Source organism: Heterodontus francisci, chromosome 20 (assembly GCF_036365525.1).
Source record: "Heterodontus francisci isolate sHetFra1 chromosome 20, sHetFra1.hap1, whole genome shotgun sequence".
NCBI lineage: Eukaryota > Metazoa > Chordata > Chondrichthyes > Heterodontiformes > Heterodontidae > Heterodontus > Heterodontus francisci.
In genome coordinates, this window is record NC_090390.1 from 78,755,003 (window position 1) to 78,774,914 (window position 19,912).

The 19,912-nt window shown below is 42.5% G+C and overlaps 1 protein-coding gene across 3 annotated transcripts in view; it reads right to left on the reverse strand.

The window, feature by feature from the left end:
* hpse2 (heparanase 2) overlaps positions 1 to 19,912 on the reverse strand; it is a 378,650-nt gene that overhangs the window by 41,375 nt on the left and 317,363 nt on the right. For all 3 annotated transcript variants that reach the window (XM_068053087.1, XM_068053086.1, XM_068053085.1), the window contains one exon: positions 730 to 875. In XM_068053087.1, coding sequence (XP_067909188.1) covers positions 730 to 875 — 146 coding nt within the window. The remainder of the gene's footprint in view (positions 1 to 729; positions 876 to 19,912) is intronic.

Sequence of the window (19,912 nt, forward strand, 5' to 3'; positions counted from 1 at the left end):
AGGGTCGCATACCAACCTTGAATTGAGAGAACCAACTAGGCAACATCTAGAGAACACCCTGTCCTCCTCGAAAATTAAGGGATTTGTGAGGCCGAAGGATCCTAAACAAATGTTTCATCTAGTTATACATTATTAATTTTGACTAACCAGATTGCAGTTCAGAAAAAGGAGGCTTTTTTCCTCTTGACCTGTAATTTCTAATCTTTCAGACAGGATGAATTAATACAGATACACAATACTTAGGGAAAAGGACAATATCAACTATGGCAGAGAGACAAACCAAGTAAATCATCAGAAAGAACAGCCATTAGCTTTAATGCGCATCACTTATCATCTGATATGCTCATTCATGTCATTGGCACTGATGAAAGTTCTCGGACACTTGTCTGTCGGAAAATTACCTTCAGCAAAGCTGGAACAATAGTGACCTCTGTCCCTTTGACAAGATATAAAAAAATACTATGATGCCCTTTGATGGCAGTGCTCATTTAACAGGGGCGGGGGAGGATGCAAAACAGAGATCTCCAGATGTCAGCAGTGGCATACATTTACTTAGTCTTCAATGTAATCCAGCACTGCATCCCGGGGTAGTAATCTTTTGTCCTGGTCTTTGGAATACCCTCTATTCCTTTGATATTATTCTTACTTGGCAGTTGAAAGGCATCAAGTTTGGATGGGTGTTTTATTTGAATACAAATGATAAGCAAAAAGACTACAAAGGAGACTTACTTGCGGATATGTGTGCAGTGGGCATAGATCCTCAACTTGTCCCGTATCACTCGCCCGGGCCTAGGTTTCCGCTGCAAGCCTGCTACTTGAACTGTGAGAACTTTGGTTCCCACCAACCGTTTGTAAAGGAGTGAAAGCCAATAGTCCTGCATGGAAGTCAAGTAAAGAGCTTTTTTTAGATTTTTAAAACTGAAGTCAAGTGGCCAATGGTCGTGAGCAAAGAAGATGGAGAAAGGATTGTTACACTGTGACAGCAACTCAAGATAACACGCTCAATGCGCCAACACACACGCCACGTATTCACAGGTTTTGTGGCTGTACAGCCCTGAATTTTTAACTATACTGTATTTCACGCCCCCGCGCCACCAACCCACCCCCCCCCACCATTTCTTTCTTTCAGGCTGAGACAAAAGGCAGGTGGTTGCGGACATTTCCCAGTTTTCTGCAACGTTACCTGACCATTACAGAATGCTAAGGGAGAACAATCTATATTTTGATTTCTTCCCTCCCCCATCCCTTCCCCGAGCCACCTCACTGGTACTCAATGCTCATCTAGCTGCCCCGTTCCTGAAGGTCAGTCACTCAAATCTAGGCCGTGAAATCATTTCAAGTAACGCTGAAGGAGGAGGCAGGGGGAAGGTTGACCTTTTTCAACTGCAATTAGACAGAGAATAACTTAGCGTGAGGCAGCCAAACAAAACTTCAACTCTCCCCTCTGGGATACATGGTTACCAGGAATTCTCACAGGAAAAGATATTCTGACGCATTGTGCTATCCTGTTCCACTGCAGTCAATTGGATTCACTCAGTTTAAATAGTCAATTTGACTACCTGGGTTTGATGGATCCAAGGAATTGGGCTCCATCAGAAGGCAACCAGTATAATTGGTAAAACACCATTAGGAAATTGAATATAGCATAACAAGTGAGGCAACCCACCAAAGAACCTGCTGTAAATGATGACCACGACCATCATCTGGTGGGGTGTTTGCTAGGGTTCCAGTGACTATGTAGGTGATTGCTAAGGCCGATCTGTGCCCGGAAGGTTCTGCTGCAAATAGGGCAGGATGCTGCAGCCGATTTAGTTTTGGATTAGCTGCTGGCTTGGGATTTCCTCTCCTTGCGATTTTTTTCTCTGTCTCTGATATGCGCTTGTTTTCAAAGAAGGCCGCACCCTTTTTTATTTGGTTGCACCAGGTGCACCGATCCTGGGCGAGCTTCTCCCAGGACATGGGGTCTATATGAAAACTCCTAAGCAAAGCCTCCAGAGTGTCCTTGCAGCACTCCTTTGATCGCAATGAGAGCACACCCCAGACTCAAGCTCTCCATAGAAGATTCACTTTGGTAAGCGAGTGTCAGGCATTCTGGCTACATGACCAGCCCAACTCAGTTGTGACTGTCTCAATATGGTGTGGATGCTTAGCATGGCAGCTCGGGTGAGCACCTCAGGGTCTGGTATTTTGTTCTGCATCAGATCTTCCGAAGCTTCTGGAGGCAGCTCAAGTGAAAGTGGTTGAGCTTCTTGGCATGTCACAGTCCAAGTCTTGCATACATAGAGCAGAGTGGGCATGTCTACTGCTCTGTTGGCTTTCAAACTACATTGTGACAGAAACACCTGACCTCAAAGTGGATAAGAATGGACAATCAAAGCCTGTGCAATAGTTGGTTGTGTACCTTGGTAGGTGAACCTCTCTCTAGTGTTTATCCCTGCAGTGATGGCCTAATATGACTTGAGGGACAATTTTTACTACCCATTCATTCTCCTGTGCCTGTCTTAAATGAGTTTCTGTAGGCCAAGGCAGTAAACAATATATGGAGTGGAGCATCTAACCACGCATCATTCACAAAACAAATAAAGCTTAGTGGGACAGCCCTATTTTTATATACACCCCAAGAATACTTACATCTTTATAGTTAACAAGCTAGCACCAGTTCTTCTGTCATTTCTAAAGCTTGCCCTCTCTTCTCAATTACTGGCTCCAGCTGTAGGAACTGTACATCTTACCCTCCAAAGCAGTAATCTCAAGATTACTCCCAGTGCCACGTGCTAGTGAGCGTGGGGTTAGGAGGATTGATCAGTTGAATACATGGCTGGAGAGGGAGGGCAACAGATTTCTGAGGCATTGGGACTGGTTCTGGGGCAGGTGGGACTTGTACAAGATGGACGGGCTACACCTTAACTGGACCGGAACTAATATCCTCGCAGAGAGATTTGCTAGTGCTGTTGGGGAGGGTTTAAACTAGCTTGTTGGGGGGATGGGAACCTGACAGGTAGCTCAAATTGGAAGTAAGTAAAGCTGGTAACAGGAGTTAGAAAAGTAGCAAGTGACATTAGAAGGCAGGCGAAACAAAGGCGCGCATCAACTAGGCGTAGAATGCAGAATGTCAAGACGACAAGGTTAAAGGGCACTCTACCTGAATGCACGCAGCATTCGCAACAAGGTAGATGATTTAAAGGCCCAAATTGAGGTAAATGGGTAAGATCTAATTGCCATAATGGAAATGTGGCTACAGGGTGACCAAGACTGGGAACTGAATATTCAAGGATATTTGACATTTAGGAAGGACAGGCAAAAAGGAAAAGGAGGTGGTGTTGCGCTGATAAAAAGGGATGGGATCAGTACATTAGTAAGGGAGGATCTCAGATTGGAAGAACAAAATATGGAAACCTTTTGGGTGGAAATAAGAACTAGCAAAGGGCAGCAAACATTGGTAGGAGTTGTTTATAGGCCACCAAATAGTAGTGGCAGTATGGGACATGGTATTAATCAGGTGATTAGAGAAGCAGATGGCATGGGTAATACAGTAATCATGGGTGACTTCGATTTGCATATAGACTGGGTAAACCTAATGGAGGACGAGTTTCTGGAGTGTGTTAGAGATGGTTTTCTAGAGCAGTATGTTGAGGAACCAACTAGAGAACAGGCTATTTTAGATCTAGTTTTGTAATCTTGTTGTAAAAGAACCTTTAGGGATGATTGACCATAATATGATAGAATTTTACATTATATTTGAAAGTGAGGAAGTACAATCTGAAGCCAGGGTGTTAAATTTGAACAAAGGAAATTATGAAGGTATGAGGGGAAAATTGGCTGAGGTGGATTGGGAAAATACATGAAAAGGTTTAGTTTAGTTTAGAGATACAGCACTGAAACAGGCCCTTCGGCCCACCAAGTCTGTGCCGACCATCAACCACCCATTTATACTAATCCTACACTAATTCCATATTCCTACCACATCCCCACCTGTCCCTATATTTCCCTACCACCTACCTATACTAGATGCAATTTATAATGGCCAATTTACCTATCAACCTGCAAGTCTTTGGCATGTGGGAGGAAACCGGAGCACCCGGAGGAAACCCACGCAGACACAGGGAGAACTTGCAAACTCCACACAGGCAGTACCCAGAATTGAACCCGGGTCGCTGGAGCTGTGAGGCTGCGATGCTAACCACTGCGCCACTGCGACAGTGTATAGGCAATGGATAATCTTTCAAGAAATATTACATAGTTTACAGCAACTATACATTCCCTCAAGGCACAAAGACCCCAAAAGTAAAGGCAGTCAACGGTGGATATCAAAGGAAGTTAAGGATTGTATAAGATTAAAAGGCCTATAAAGTTGCCAGAAATAATAGTAAACTGAGGTTTGGGAGGATTTTAGAATACAGCAAAGGAGGATGAAGAAACTGATAAAGAAAGGGAGAATAGAATATGAATGTAAGCTAGCAAAAAATATACAAATGGACTGTAAAAGCTTCGACAGGTACATGAAAAGGAAATGTAGGTCCATTACAGGCAGAGTCAGGAGAATTTATAATGGGGAATAGAGAAATGGCAGAGAAGCTAAGTGAATACTTTGAGTCTGTCTTCACTGAGGAAGATACAAGAAAACTCCCAGAATTAGAGATCCAAGGGATTAGGGGGAATGAGGAATTGAAGGAAATTAATACCAGTAAGAAAGTTGTATTGGAGAAATTAATTGAGCTGAAGGCTGATAAGTCCTCAGGACCTGATATTCTACATCCCAGAGTGTTGAAAGAGGGAGCTATGGAGCTAATGCGTGCATTGGTGATCATCTTCCAAAATTCCATAGATTCTGGAGCGGTTCCTGCAGATTGGAAGGTTGCAAATGTTACCCCACTATTTAAGAAGGGAGTGAGAGAGAAAACAGGGAATTACAGACCTGTTAGCCTTACATCAGTAGTTGGGAAATGCTAGAATCTATTCTAAAGGATGTGATAAATGGACATTTGGATAATAATGATCTGATTGGGCATAATCAACATAGATTTATGAATGGGTAATTATGTTTGACGAACCTATTGGAGTTTTTTGAGGATGTTACTAACAGAATTGATAAAGGGGAATTGGTGGACATGGTATACTTGGATTTTCGGAAGGCGTTTGATAAAGTCCCCCACAGGAGGTTGGTTAGCAAAATTAAAGCACATGGGATAGGAGGTAATATACTGGCATAGATTAAGGATTGGTTAACAGGCAGAAAGCAGAGGGTCATTCTCGCATTGGCAGGATGTGACTGGTGAGGTACCGCAGGAATCAGTACTTGGGCCCCAACTGTTCACAATATATATCAATGATTTGGATGTGGGGACCAAATGTAGTATTTCCAAGTTCACGGATGACACAAAATCAGGTGGGAATGTGTGTTGTGAGGAAGATGCAAAGCGGCTTCAAGGGGATTTGGACAGACTTTGTGAGTGGGCAAGGACATGGCAGATGGAATATAATGTGGAAAAATGTGAGGTTATCCACTTTGATAGGAGGAACAGATGTGCAGAGAATTTCTTAAATGGTAAGAGATTAGGAAGTGTAGATGTACAAAGGGACCTGGGTGTCCTTGTCAATAAGTCACTGAAAACTAACATACAGGTGCAGCAAGCAATTAGGAAGGCTAATAGTATGTTAGCCTTTATTGCAAGAGGATTTGAGTACAGGAGTAGTGAAGTCTTGCTTCAATTGTATAGAACATTGGTTAGACCGCACTTGGAGAACTGTGTGCAGTTTTGGTCCCTTACCTTAGCAAGGATATTATTGCCATAGAGGGAGTGCAACGAAGGTTCACCAGACTTGTTACCGGGATAGCGGGACTGACCTATGAAGAGAGATTGAGGAAACTGGGCCTGTCTTCGCTAGAGTTTTGAAGAATGAGAGGTGATCTCATTGAAACCTACAAAATACTTAAAGGGATGGACAGGGTAGATGCAGCTAAGATGTTTCCCCTGGTTGGGGAGTCGAGAACCAGGGGACACGATTTCAAAATAAGGGGGTAGCCACTTTGGACAGAGATGAGGAGAAATTTCTTTCCTCACAGGGTTATGAATCTTTGGAATTCTCTACCCCAGAGAGCTGTGGAAGCTCAGTCATTGAGTATGTTTAAAGCAGAGATTGACAGATTTCTAAATACAAATGACATAAGGGGATATCAGTATAGTATTGGAAAAAGGCATTGAAGTGGATGATCAGCCATGATCATATTGAATGGCGGGGCAGGCTCAATGGGCTGAATGGCCTAGTCCTGCTTCTATGTTCCTATGTTCCTATGTACCCATCTATATAGAACCAATATTCTGTAGGAGCTGACATGAAGTCACAAAGAAGCCACTTGAGAACAGATCTGGTTGACTAGGTAGTTTTTACCTGTTGGCTTGTGTTCCTTGAGGCTGGGCTGATAGGAAAGAAAATGGGAATGGAGAATAGGCAGAGGATGAAGAGAACAGTGAACAAAGAACATTTTCAAGGTGAAGGAGTTTAAATAAATCTCTTGATTTCAAATATCTATCTTTGAGATGAGACTAGTCAATTTAAATTGGCTTTGTGCTCTGAGTTGAGGTAGAGTCATAGAGTGATACAGCACCAAAACAGGCCTTTTGGCCCATTGAGTCTGCATGGACCAGCAACCACCCATTTATACTAATCATACATTACCCCTATTTTCCCTTCTCACATCCCCACCTTCCCTCAATTCTCCTACCACCTACCTATACAAGGAGCAATTTTTCACAATGGTCAATTTACCTATCAACTCACAAGTCTTTGTCATGTGGGAGGAAACCCACACAGCCACAGGTAGAACTTGCAAACTCCACACAGGCAGTACCCAGAACTGAACCTGGGTTGCTGGAGCTGTGAGGCTGCGGTGCTAACCACCGCACCACTGTGCCACCCCCAGATTTTGCATTCTGTAGGTGTGAGTAATGAGTAATCTAGACTCATATGGACCATGTGCTCAATGAATAGAGAACACCTAGGCAGAAGATTCTTCCCTACACACATCCCATTGACGAGACAGCTCTACCTACATACCCTGATTTGTTAAACACAGTTTCATGTGAAGCTATTTGTGTTGATTTCATGAGTAGCAAGCCATGATAACTATCTGCACAGTTATCATCTATCGGATCTGGCTGATTAGCTGGGGACAGTTTTCTGAATGGCAGGGCGCTGATGTTTGACGGACTGCTCGGTCATCAGAAGCACTGATTCCGAGGGATAAATTGGACAGTTCTTCAGGGTTCATCAAGGCAGAGATGAATAATTAACCACTCGGTGGTAAGGTTAACCCTCACATACACATTTTCTGTTAAGGAATTGGCCCAGGTTTCGTATTATTAACAGAGTTAGTGAAGTGTTGTGTCTTTTGTTATGTTTGGATCTGAGGAGGCATAAGCTAGAAATCTGTAGCCAAGTGAAATCTACTGCATTGACTTTATGCTATTGTTTAATCTTTACTTGTAATGAATTATCATTTATTAGCTAAGTTGTAGTGGCCAATAGAATGTTTATTCTTCCTCTATTCAAAGACTAGGAGAAGTTATTCAATAATCTATTGCAGTAAAAAGAATTTCTGTTTTCCCCCTAGACAATACTACAATACAGACATTGTGTTCAGTTAGGAAGGTCGTCTTTAATGACGCAGATTGAAGAAATATCCGAATGAACTCTAAAATGTAGCAGGCTTTTGAAAGGAGGGAGGAAGGTGGCAAGCTGGAGGGATGTGGGAGGGAGTTCTGGAGCATAGGGCGCATTGCAGCATCTTTCCTTCTTATGATTGATCGATTTGAAGTTTTGAAGTTGTGTTACTTAATAGCAAATCTTACCCCAGGCCTAATTCAAATAACATAGGAAAAGGAAATTACCATCCTAATATAATGTGTTCTTTCAAAAGGGATACACAGGCATGGGCAAGTTAAAAATGATCAATTCAATGACCAGATAAATGTGGTCATTGACGAATTATTCACTATTATGAAGTTCTAGCAATCCACAGGTATTTTGTACGCACACAGCCTCATCGCACCATTGAACTTATAAACATCTTGCAATCGTTTTGTGTAATCAGCATCCTATCTCAACTGGATATGTGTAAAAGTGGGGTCTTAATCAAACACTTATGACGTTGGGCATGTTTCCTGGCACCTTTTTCACTATGCAAAATCCTTGGGCAGGTATGCAGTCTTTTTTCATCATGTATGGCTGCTGAATTATAGCATAGTTTGCTCTGCAGGACTTCTCTTACTTTGGCTCATTTTAACAATCTGTTGAATTGCTTACTGTTAACCCTTGCCATACAGTAGATTTGTTTACTTTTCTACGTGCGCTCTTTTCCTCCATGGACCACACTGACAGATTGTCAGAAGCCCTTTTTCGTTTTGATGCACAGGAATTGACTTGGCCGCAAATATGGTACAACCATGTCAATCGTCACTATTCTGGCTTTTGAATGGCGAACAAAACTACCTGTGGAATCAGGTTTAAACCAACCAAAAGCAATTTACATAAAGTAGCATCACCCCCCCCACACTCCCCCCAACATGGAGCTAGGAAGAAGAAAAGTGTTCAGGAAAGTTTGAAAGTAGATTCAAAGACATCAGAATTAGAATTAGAACATTACAGCGCAGTACAGGCCCTTCGGCCCTCGATGTTGCGCCGACCTGTGAAACCATCTGACCTACACTATTCCATTTTCATCCATATGTCTATCCAATGACCACTTAAATGCCCTTAAAGTTGGCGAGTCTACTACTGTTGCAGGCAGGGCATTCCACGCCCCTACTACTCTCTGAGTAAAGAAACTACCTCTGACATCTGTCCTATATCTATCACCCCTCAACTTAAAGCTATGTCCCCTCGTGTTTGCCATCACCATCCGAGGAAAAAGACTCTCACTATCCACCCTATCTAACCCTCTGATTATCTTATATGTCTCTATTAAGTCACCTCTCCTCCTCCTTCTCTCCAACGAAAACAACCTCAAGTCCCTCAGCCTTTCCTCGTAAGACCTTCCCTCCATACCAGGCAACATCCTAGTAAATCTCCTCTGCACCCTTTCCATAGCTTCCACATCCTTCCTATAATGCAGTGACCAGAACTGCACGCAATACTCCAGGTGCGGTCTCACCAGAGTTTTGTACAGCTGCAGCATGACCTCGTGGCTCCGAAACTCGATCCCCCTAGTAATAAAAGCTAACACACCATATGCCTTCTTAACAGCCCTATTAACCTGGGTAGCAACCTTCAGGGATTTATGCACCTGGACACCAAGATCTCTCTGTTCATCTACACTACCAAGAATCTTCCCATTAGCCCAGTACTCTGCACTCCTGTTACTCCTTCCAAAGTGAATCACCTCGCACTTTTCCGCATTAAACTCCATTTGCCATCTCTCAGCCCAGCTCTGCAGCCTATCTATGTCCCTCTGAACCCTACAACATCCTTCGGCACTATCCACAACTCCACCGACCTTTGTGTCATCCGCAAATTTACTAACCCACCCTTCTACACCCTCTTCCAGGTCATTTATAAAAATGACAAACAGCAGTGGCCCCAAAACAGATCCTTGAGGTACACCACTAGTAACTAAACTCCAGGATGAACATTTGCCATCAACCACCACCCTCTGTCTTCTTTCAGCTAGCCAATTTCTGATCCAAAGCTCTAAATCACCTTCAACCCCATACTTCCGTATTTTCTGCAATAGCCTACCGTGGGGAACCTTATCAAACGCCTTACTGAAATCCATATATCCACATTAGATAGAAAAGATCAATAGTAAGAAAAAGAAAAATTTGGAAGAGAAACAAAGGATGTGCAAAGGGAAACAGAGTGATCACAAATAACGTGGCTTTTTCTTTGTTCTTGGGATGTGGGTTATGCTGGCAAGGCTGCATTTATTGCCCATCCCAAATTGCCTCGAGAAGGTGGCAATGTACCTTTTTATGAGCAGCAATTTTATTACAACTATGTGGCTTTCTAGGCCACTTCAGAAGACATTAAGAGTCAACCATCCAATGCAGAACAGGAGTTACATTTAGGCCAGCCGTGGTAGCACATTTATTTCCCTGAATGTCATGAATGGATCAGTAGGGTTTTTAACAACAATGCTGCACAGTCATTTTTCCCATGTGAGTCACAAATTAGTAGATTTATTGAATTCAATTTCACAACCTGCCATGGTGGGATCCAAACATGATAATAACAATTATTTGTAATTAATTTGCTTTCAGGTGGTTGTTTCTCTGGTTTAGGAACAGTAATTACTGACATTCAAGTGACCTTATTAATGTGATTTTTGTATCTATTCAGTATCATTGCATTTGTGAAACTGCATCAATCGCCATACAATTTCCTGTATTTTTATAATTACTTTAAAAATTATCATCAAATTTGGGGTGAAATGATTGATCATTATTATATTTTGGGACTTTTAGACCAGGTGGGATTTCAAAATGAGTTCTTTTTAAGTGGTGTGTTTTAAATTAAAGTGGGTTCATACAGGTTTCAAATTCTCCTTACGGAGAATATGCAGCAGACATAGAGACAGAAGAGTTTATTTGTTAATGAGCCTGACATTGAAGATGTGTTTGCACAATGACTGGGGACAATATTTCGATCACTGTCTCATTTCAGGCTTTCTACCAACTTGCACACTTATTGTTTGAGTTTAACATGGCACATCTGCCAAAAATACAGTTTGTGTGAGGGGAAGGTAGCCAGTTTATTGACAGGCTGGTCACCACTGAATGGGAAGATGTTCGAGAGACAGACTAAACACTTCAACAACCAAAACTAACAAAAAGGAGGATAGAAAACTCCATGTTCATGGTTGGGATGATCAGCTGAGAGGAAAGCAATAAAGTCCAAGGCAGTTTAAAGAAAGAAAGAATTTAATTCATATAGTGCCTTCTATGATCGCAGGACATCCCAAAGCACTTTAAAGCCAATGAAGTACTTTTGAAATGTAGTCACTGTGATAATGTGGGAAATATTAGTTTTTATTGTAAGACTCGTGACCGCCAAACTGAGATAAGCCTTAAATAGAGAAAATGCGAGAAATACTCAGCAGGTCAGGCAGCATCTGGGGAGAGAGAAACAGAGTTAACATTTCAGGTTGATGACCTTTCATCAGAATCCAGTCATCGACCTGAAACATTGAGCCATGTAAGCTTTGGTTTGTCTCAGTCTTAGAAGTGACCTGATATCAGTCTTTGAAATTATGAATGGGTTGGGCAGGGTAGATATGGAGAGAATATTTCCACTTGTGGAAGAATTCAATACAAGGGTCCAGAAATACAAGATAGCTACTAATAAATCCAATCAAGAAATAAGAATTGTTTTTATTCAGAGAATGGTTAGAATGTGTAACTTGTTACCAAGGAAGTGGTTGACGGAAATAGCTTAAATGCTTTCAAAAGGAAACTAAATGAGTACAGGAGAGTAAAAGGAATAGAAAGATATACTGAAAAGCTGAGATGAGGCAGATGGAATGGGAGGAGACTCGTGTGGAGTATAAACACCAGCACAGACTAGTTGGGCTGAATGGCCTGTTTCTCTGCTGTATATTCTATATAATTCTATGTACCAATTCATATCGGGCTTCATCTCATTAAAAGTATTTTCTTCCTAACTGTTGTCTGATTGGCAAAGCCACATGAGGGCCTGTGCAAAAGACACGATACTGAGTTCAGGTCACAAGAGGGTACTATTGTCACATCTTCTGGGTTACACTATCATATGATTAGATATTGGGTAATGTGGGTATACCCCTGAACGTAAGACATGGGGCCACTTACAGGAGTAGCCAGTGATACTGAAGCAAAGAGAGTATCAAAGGCACACCTGAAATTTGTCACAGTCATCTTACAATAGTATCCAATGAATTACTGTGCCCATTAACATATAGGACCTTGTGAAGCACCTTGTAAGATGGCAGGGGGGTGCGGTTGGTGGTGGTGGAAAGGAAACATCACAGGAGGGGTGAGTAGACAATGTCCTGATTTTGTACTTTTTTTGAAGATGGCATTTGCTGCATGCAATGAGAAGAGGACGTATGGTGGACTGAGAGGCTGAACACTGCTACCTTAAAGTGTGAAGAAACACAAGTCCTCAGGAGCTGAAGCTGGGTTTTTTTTGTAGTGGTTTGGGAGAAGATTTGCACTGTGCGCCATTTATAGTGAAATTAGAAATATTATTTATTCGTGTTTGTGCTTTTGTTATAAATAGCAAACAGCAGAAACCTTTCTTTTTTCCTTGTTCTGTAACTCAATGGTAAGGCTTTTCCAGATTTTCTTTCTGTTTTTTCACTAGAAAGAGCATAGGAAAGGGTGTTGAAAATTCCAAACCTAATTTGTATCTTAGAAATTGAACTGAGACCTTTAAACCTTTTCATTGATACATGTCCATCTGCTTGAACCCTCCTGACAAAGGGCCTTTGGGTGACCATCACTGGTCAAAATCCTGGTGTACAAAATTATGAGGAGTCTAGATAGAGTGGACAGGAAGGACCTGCTTCACCTAGCGGAGAGATCAATTACCAGGGGACACAGATTTAAGGTGATTGGGAGAAGGATTAGAGGGGACATGAGGAAAAACTTTCTCACACAGAGGGTGGTGGGTGTCTGGAATTCACTGCCAGGAATGGTGGTGGAGGCAGAAACCCTCAATTCATTTAAAAGGTACCTGGACATGCACCTGAAGTGCTGTAACTGACAAGGCTTTGGACTAGGTGCTGGAAGGTGGGATTAGATTGGACGGCTATTTTCTTTTCGGCCGGCACGGGCACGACAGGCTGAATGGCCTCCTTCTGTGCCGTCATTTTTCTATGGTTCTATGGAATTCTCTACCTAACACTATTGTGGGATCAACATCACCACAAAGACTGCAGTGGTTCAAGGAGAAGGAAAATGGATCATTATGAACCAAAGTGTTTAGGAATTCATAATATTGGCTCAGTATCAACACATTTTTGGCAAAATGGATGACAAATGTCTTATAATTATTCTCTTTCTGCCTGATAGTTGAGGTATGTGCATGGTCTATACCTTGCAGTCATAAGCAAGGAAATCCAAATGGAACTCATGTGCAGGGCAATGGCCCAAGCAAAAGATCTGTGGCCAAAGCATAAGGCCATGCCTTTATTTAATGTAAATGAGAGAACTATTCATCAGTTCTTTGGCCAATATCTCATGAAGCTGATCCAGGCAGTGATTCAAGTGTAGACATAAGGTGGTTTTTATTTTCTAACTATGTCATGCTGTGAGAATCTGATCAATCAGTTTATTCATATAGGTACCACTATAACGGAACTTACTATGTGCAATTTACCCAAGAATGCAATGACACCCCTGTTGCACTGAGCTGCATTCAAAACTCGATCAACTTCACACTCTCACATTCTGACTTTTTATTGAGAAATTAAGAAAAACCTGTTACTAGCAACAAATTTGGTCTCTAAATTGTGCCTTTTAATATAACAAACGTAAGTCAAGGCACATTTGGTAGCACTCTTGCCCCTGGATCAGAAGGCCAGGGTTCAAATCCTTCTGCCTAGTCCTGAACCCACATCGTCTTTCCAGTTTCACCACTATCTCTCCTTATGCTCCCTCCAAACTCTACCACCATTTCCATTGGCTCACCTCTTGCTCCTTTGAACCCATTCTCACTAAACTTCTTACCATTCCACTTCCCTTCCCAGTTCCCATGCAAGATGACATTGTAAATGTCAGGTACCTCTCCTCAGGTACTATCCCTCTTACTTTCAAAACTGCTGTAATCGTCTTACTCCTCTAAAAATCTAACCTTGACTGTGCTGATTTTGTAAACTACCCATCTCATCACCAGAGTCCCTTTCCTCTCCAAAGTTCGTCATCACATTGTCACCTCTTAATTTCGTGCCCAACTTTCCTGCAACTCCATGTTTGAAACTCTCCAATTGGATTGCCGTCCCTGTCACCAAATTGAAACAGCAGCTGCCACTGAGTAATTTTACGACCTCTAATTGTTGGTATAATTTTAAGGTAATGGTCTGATGTGGTCACTTCAGCGACAAAGCTGTGCCAAATGCCAGATTCCAGTTTCATTACCTGATTGGTCTAATGCACAGCCTAGTTTTCAGCCAATAGAAATTGATTTAAGCACAGCTACATTGTAAAATGGGAGAATGGAAACAGTTCTAAAGATATTCAAAATAATACTTTAGTAGCAATAAAGCTACTCTTGAGATCTGAATATACTGTAATGTTAAGAATTGTTTCTGAGACACAATATTTGAGCTGAAATATTTATTTTTTTAAAATGGCTAGTTCAGGGAGGTCAGCATTTCCAAGAACTGCCATGGAACAAGATCATCAATTCATCCCTACAAAAGCAAATTACTGTAGATGCTGGAAATCTGGAATAAAAATAGAAAGTGCTGGAAATACTCAGCAGGTCAAGCAGCATCTGTGGAGATAGAAACAGAGTTAACGTCTCAGGTCGATGGCCTTTCCTCAGAACACCAGTTCTCTCTCCACAGGTGCTACGTGACTGGCAGAATATTTCCACCATTATCTGTTTTTATTTCTGTTCATGTACATGCTATTAGATGTCAGCTGTGGCTCAGTTGGTAGCACCCTTATCTCTGAGTCAGAAGGTTGTGGGTTCACATTCCACTTCATGACTTAAGTACAAAAAGCAAGGCTACTGAGGGAGTGCTGCACTGTTGGAGGTCCTGCCTTTTCAGGCATAAACGATCCCATGGCATGATTTTGAAGAAGAGTGGGGGAGTTATCCCTGGTGTCCTGGCCAATATTTATCTCTCAATCAACATTACAAAAACAGATTATCTGGTCATTGCAATTTGTGGGAGCTTGCTGTGCACAAATTGGCTGCCACATTTCCTATATTACAACAGTAACTACATTTCAAAAGTACTACATTGGTTGTAAAGTGTATTGTGTTATCCTGTGATTGTAAGAGGGGCTATATAAATGCAAGTCTTAGAGGTGCTGCACTGCTTTGAAACTTGCAATTTCTTTGGTATCATCAGTTAGACAAATTGCACAAATTCACTGAAACATTAACTCACCCAGAGCTTCTATATCACCTTTCATCTCCTACATTTTAGAAGTATAATCACAATTTCACCAGAAAGTTCACAGACTCATTTGCAATGTCACTGCACTTGGGGACCAGAGGAATCTCTGCTCCATGTTTCTGAAACAGAAACTATGGCAAGGCTTAATTCAAATGTAAGGCAGTCACCTTAAAGACAATCTGTGCACTTTGGTCGCATGGTCTTTCAGTCGGTGACCCCAGAAATCCCAAAATAAACATTCCAATTTGTTACGAAACGATAGGAACATTGATCTAAGGAATGTGAACGGCCAGCGGATGCTAACACCTTGATTTGTGTTGCATTCGCTTTTCACTAAGCCACACTTGAGCAGGAATTTTTTATAAATAGAACCTCACGATGGGCCGAAGGGCCTATTTCTGTGCTGTATAACTCTATGACTCGTGCCTAATCTGTATAAATGCAGTGTCGTCATTTTTTACAGAGAAAGAAAACAAGTCAGATGCTGAGTCAGCCAGGCTGGTCGTGCTCAGATCTGAGTGGCCGGCTCGAGAATGGCTTTGGCTGAGGTCTGGGAACAGATCGCCCTATCCAATGGATGTTGTGTGGGGAGATTTATAGATGGGAAGAAGAAAAGTACATTCAAAAATTGGGGAGCAGGAGTGAGTGGAGGAGACAGAATGTCCTCAGAAACTGCAACTTGTATTTTTTGCATCCGGTACCAGTTTTGATCTCCTCATTGGTGGGTGATATTGAGGCTTTGGAAAAGGTGCAGTGGAGGGCCACTAGATTCATTCCCAGTTTAAAACGTCTCAGTTACTTAGTTACCAAGATAGGCTCACAGGTCTGGGACTCTACACTATTGAGAAGCACAGATTTAATCTAAGTTTATAAGATGTGAGAATAGAATGTGTTAGACAGATTACTCCAACTAAGTAGATTCGAGGTGGAGATCACACTGTACAAATGATACTGTGTAGAATTATCAGGGCCAGAGTGATCTCTTGGACTAGTTTTGATCACCTAGAGGGAGAATTTTCTAATTTACTGAGTTTTTTCACTCTATCCTCCTTTCTCTCCATCCTAATCCTCTCTCTCTCACTCTTTTCTATTTTATCATTCCCGATTATGTGGCCTATCCTTTAACCTATTTAAAAGCTTTATAAAGTTGAGAATGTCTCTGCCTTTTCAGTTCCACTGTCCATTTTGGAATTGGTGTCCAGGCTGAAAAAAATTTACCACAAACAAGACTCCTCCACAAGTGGCTTCTTCAGCCAGATGTCTAATGTGTGACATGGCACAACTGGGACAATTTGTGACACAACCTTTAGCTGACTAACCAAGGCCACTATGACTGGACAGGATATAATGTTGTCTTTCCACATGATCCAAAATTAAAACGAAAAGACAAGGTTCCACTGGGTGCAGCTACATTCCTCAAAACAGTTCCAGTGAGGGTCTGTAATAAAAACAGGAAATGCTGGAAATACTCAGCAGGTCTGGCAGCATCAGTGGAGAGAGAGCAGAGTTAACATTACGGGTCAGTGACCCTTCAACACTGACCTGAAACGTTAACTCTCTAGTGAGAGTCTGTACCTGTTTAGTGTTTTCATACTTTATTCACTTGTCAGGAATAAAATCATGGAAATAATTTTCTGCTGCACAAATTCCTTCTAGTTTTGGATTAGAGTGGAACTTTGAAAGGTAATCAATTGAACCAAGCCCCACACACATTGCTTCGAACTTGCCAGATCTGCACACTGATTAGTAATTCAGTAAAGTCGACATGACTACAGGCCTAGTAATTTCTCTCTCTATACTTCACTCACAGTAAACCTTTCAGGGAAATATAGGTGCTGTTGCTTGAGTCAAAACCTGTGAGACATGGAAGAGCACCATTAGAAAATAAGATTAAATGAATAAAGGCTGATTAAAGACATTCCCCACAAGCAGACAATGCACTGTGTTGAATTCGCTCCAATTTCACCATGTAAGGGAGTGCAAATAGCTTAAAATTCCAAAAAGTCACCCCTGCTAACTTGCTAATATGTAGGGAAATCACAGATAGGTGTAGGAATTATAGGGTTGTAATAGTAGGTGATTTTAACTTCCCTAATATTGACTGGGACTGCCTTAGTGCTAAGGGATCAGATGGGGAAGAATTTGTTAAGTGTATCCAGGATAGTTTTCTGAAGCAGTATGTGGATGGCCCTCCTAGAGAAGGGGCTACACTCGACCTCCTCTTAGGAAATGAGGATGGGCAGGTGGTTGATGTGTCAGTGAGGGAGCACTTTGGGACCAGTGACCATAACTCTATTAGCTTCAAGATAGTTATGGAAAAGGATAGGACTGGTCCTCAGGTTGAAGTCCTAAATTGGGGGAAGGCTAATTTCGATGGCATCAGACAGGAACTCTCAAAAGTTGAATGGGAGAGGCTGTTTACAGGTAAAGGGACGTCTGGCAAGTGGGAGGCTTTTAAAAGTGAGATAGGACGAGTTCAGGGCCGGCATGTTCCTGTTAGATGGAAGAGCAAGGCTGGCAAGTTTAGGGAACCTTGGTTGATGAGGGATATTGAGGGTCTGGTCAGGACAAAGAAGGAGGCATATGTCAGGTATAAGCAGCTGGGATCGAGCGAGTCCCTCGAGGAGTATAGGGGATGTAGAACTACACTTAAGAAGGAAATTAGGAGGGCGAAAAGGGGCCATGAGATTTCCTTGGCAGATAAGATAAAGGAGAATCCTAAAAGATTCGATAAGTATATTAAGAGTAAAAGGGTAGCTCGGGAGAGAGTAGGTCCCCTTAAGGATCAGTGTGGCAATCTATGTGTGGAGCCACGGGAAATGGGCGAGGTCTTAAATGAATATTTCTCGTCCGTATTTACCGTGGAGAAGGTCATGGAAGCTAGTGTGTTCAAGGGAGGGAACACCGATATCCTGGAGCATTATCAACATTACAAAGGAGGAGGTGTTGGAGGTTTTGACGCACATTAAGTTGGATAAATCCCCAGGGCCTGACCAGATGTATCCTAGGATGCTATGGGAAGCAAGGGAGGAGATTGCTGGGGCCCTGGCAGAGATTTTTGTATCATCGTTAGCCACGGGTGAGGTACCGGAAGACTGGAGGATAGCTAATGTTGTGCCTTTATTTAAGAAGGGCAGCAGGGATAAACCAGGGAACTACAGGCCGGTGAGCCAGTGGTGGGAAAGTTATTGGAAGGGATTCTGAGAGACAGGATTTATATGCATTTGGAAAGGCATGGTCTGATTAGGGATAGTCAGCATGGCTTTGTGCGTGGGAAATCATGTCTCATGAATTTGATTGAGTTTTTCGAGGAGGTGACTAAGAGGATTGACGAGGGCAGGGTGATGGACGTTGTCTACATGGATTTTAGCAAGGCCTTTGACAAGGTCCCGCATGGTAGGCTGGTCCAGAAGGTTCGAACACATGGGATCCAGGGTGAGCTAGCAAATTGGATACAAAATTGGCTTGGTGATAGGAGGCAGAGGGTGGTAGTGGAGGGTTGTTTTTCAGATTGGAGGCCGGTGACCAGTGATGTGCCGCAAGGATCGGTGCTGGGCCCTCCGTTGTTTCTCATATATATTAATGACTTGGATGTGACTGTAAGGGGCATGATTAGTATTTTGCAGATGACACCAAAATTGGTGGTATAGTGGACAGTGAAGAAGATTGTCTAAGGTTACAACAGGATATAGATAAACTGGGAAAGTGGACAAGGGAGTGGCAAATGGAATTTTTTTTTTTATTTTAGTAATTTAACGCAGACAAGTGTGAAGTGAAGCATTTTGGGAAGTTAAACTAGGGCAGGACATATACAGTGAATGGCAGGGCCCTGGGGAGTGTTGTTGAGCAGAGAGACTTTGGGGTGCAAGTACATAGTTCCCTGAAAGTGGCAACACAGGTAGACGGGGTGGCGAAGAAGGCGTATGGCATGCTTGCCTTCATCGGCCAAGGTACTGAGTACAAGAGTTGGGACGTCATGTTATAGTTGTACATAACGTTGGTTAGGCCGCATTTGCAGTACTGTGTGCAGTTCTGGTCGCCACAGTACAGGAAAGATGTGATTAAGCTAGAGAGGGTGCAGAAAAGATTCACAAGGATGTTGCCTGGTTTGGAGGGCTTGAGTTAGAAAGAGAGATTGGATAGGCTGGGTCTGTTTTCCCTGGGGCGAAGGAGGTTGAGAGGGGACATAACAGAGGTATATAAAATTATGAGAGGCATAGATAGGGTAGATAGCCAGAGTCTGTTTCCCATGGTAGGGGTGACTAAAACTAGAGGGCATAGACTTAAGGTGAGAGGGAGGAGGTTTAAAGGGGATCAAAGGGGTAAATTTTTCACACAAAGAATAGTGGGTATCTGGAATGAGCTGCCTGAGGAGGTGGTGGAGGCAGGAACAGTAGCGACATTTAAGAGGCATCTGGACAGGTACTTAAATGAGCAAGGCATAGAGGGATTTGGAATTAATGCAGGCAAGTGGGATTAATAGGCATTATGGTCGGCATGGACGCTGTGGGCCGAAGGGCCTGTTTCTATGCTGTACGACTCTAGGACTCTATGACTCAAGGTGCTTCACAGGAGGGCCATCAAACAAAATTTGACACTGAGCTACGTATATCAGGTCAGGCAACCTAAAACATGGTCAAATAAGTAGGCTTTAAGGGGCTTCTTAAAGGGGGAGAGAGGCCGAGATGTTTAGGGAGGAAATTCCAGAGCTTAGAGCCTCGGCAGCAGTTGGCATGGCCGCCAATGGTAGAGTGGTGAGAATCAGGGATGTGCAGGAGACCAAAACTGGACGAGCACAGATACCTCGGA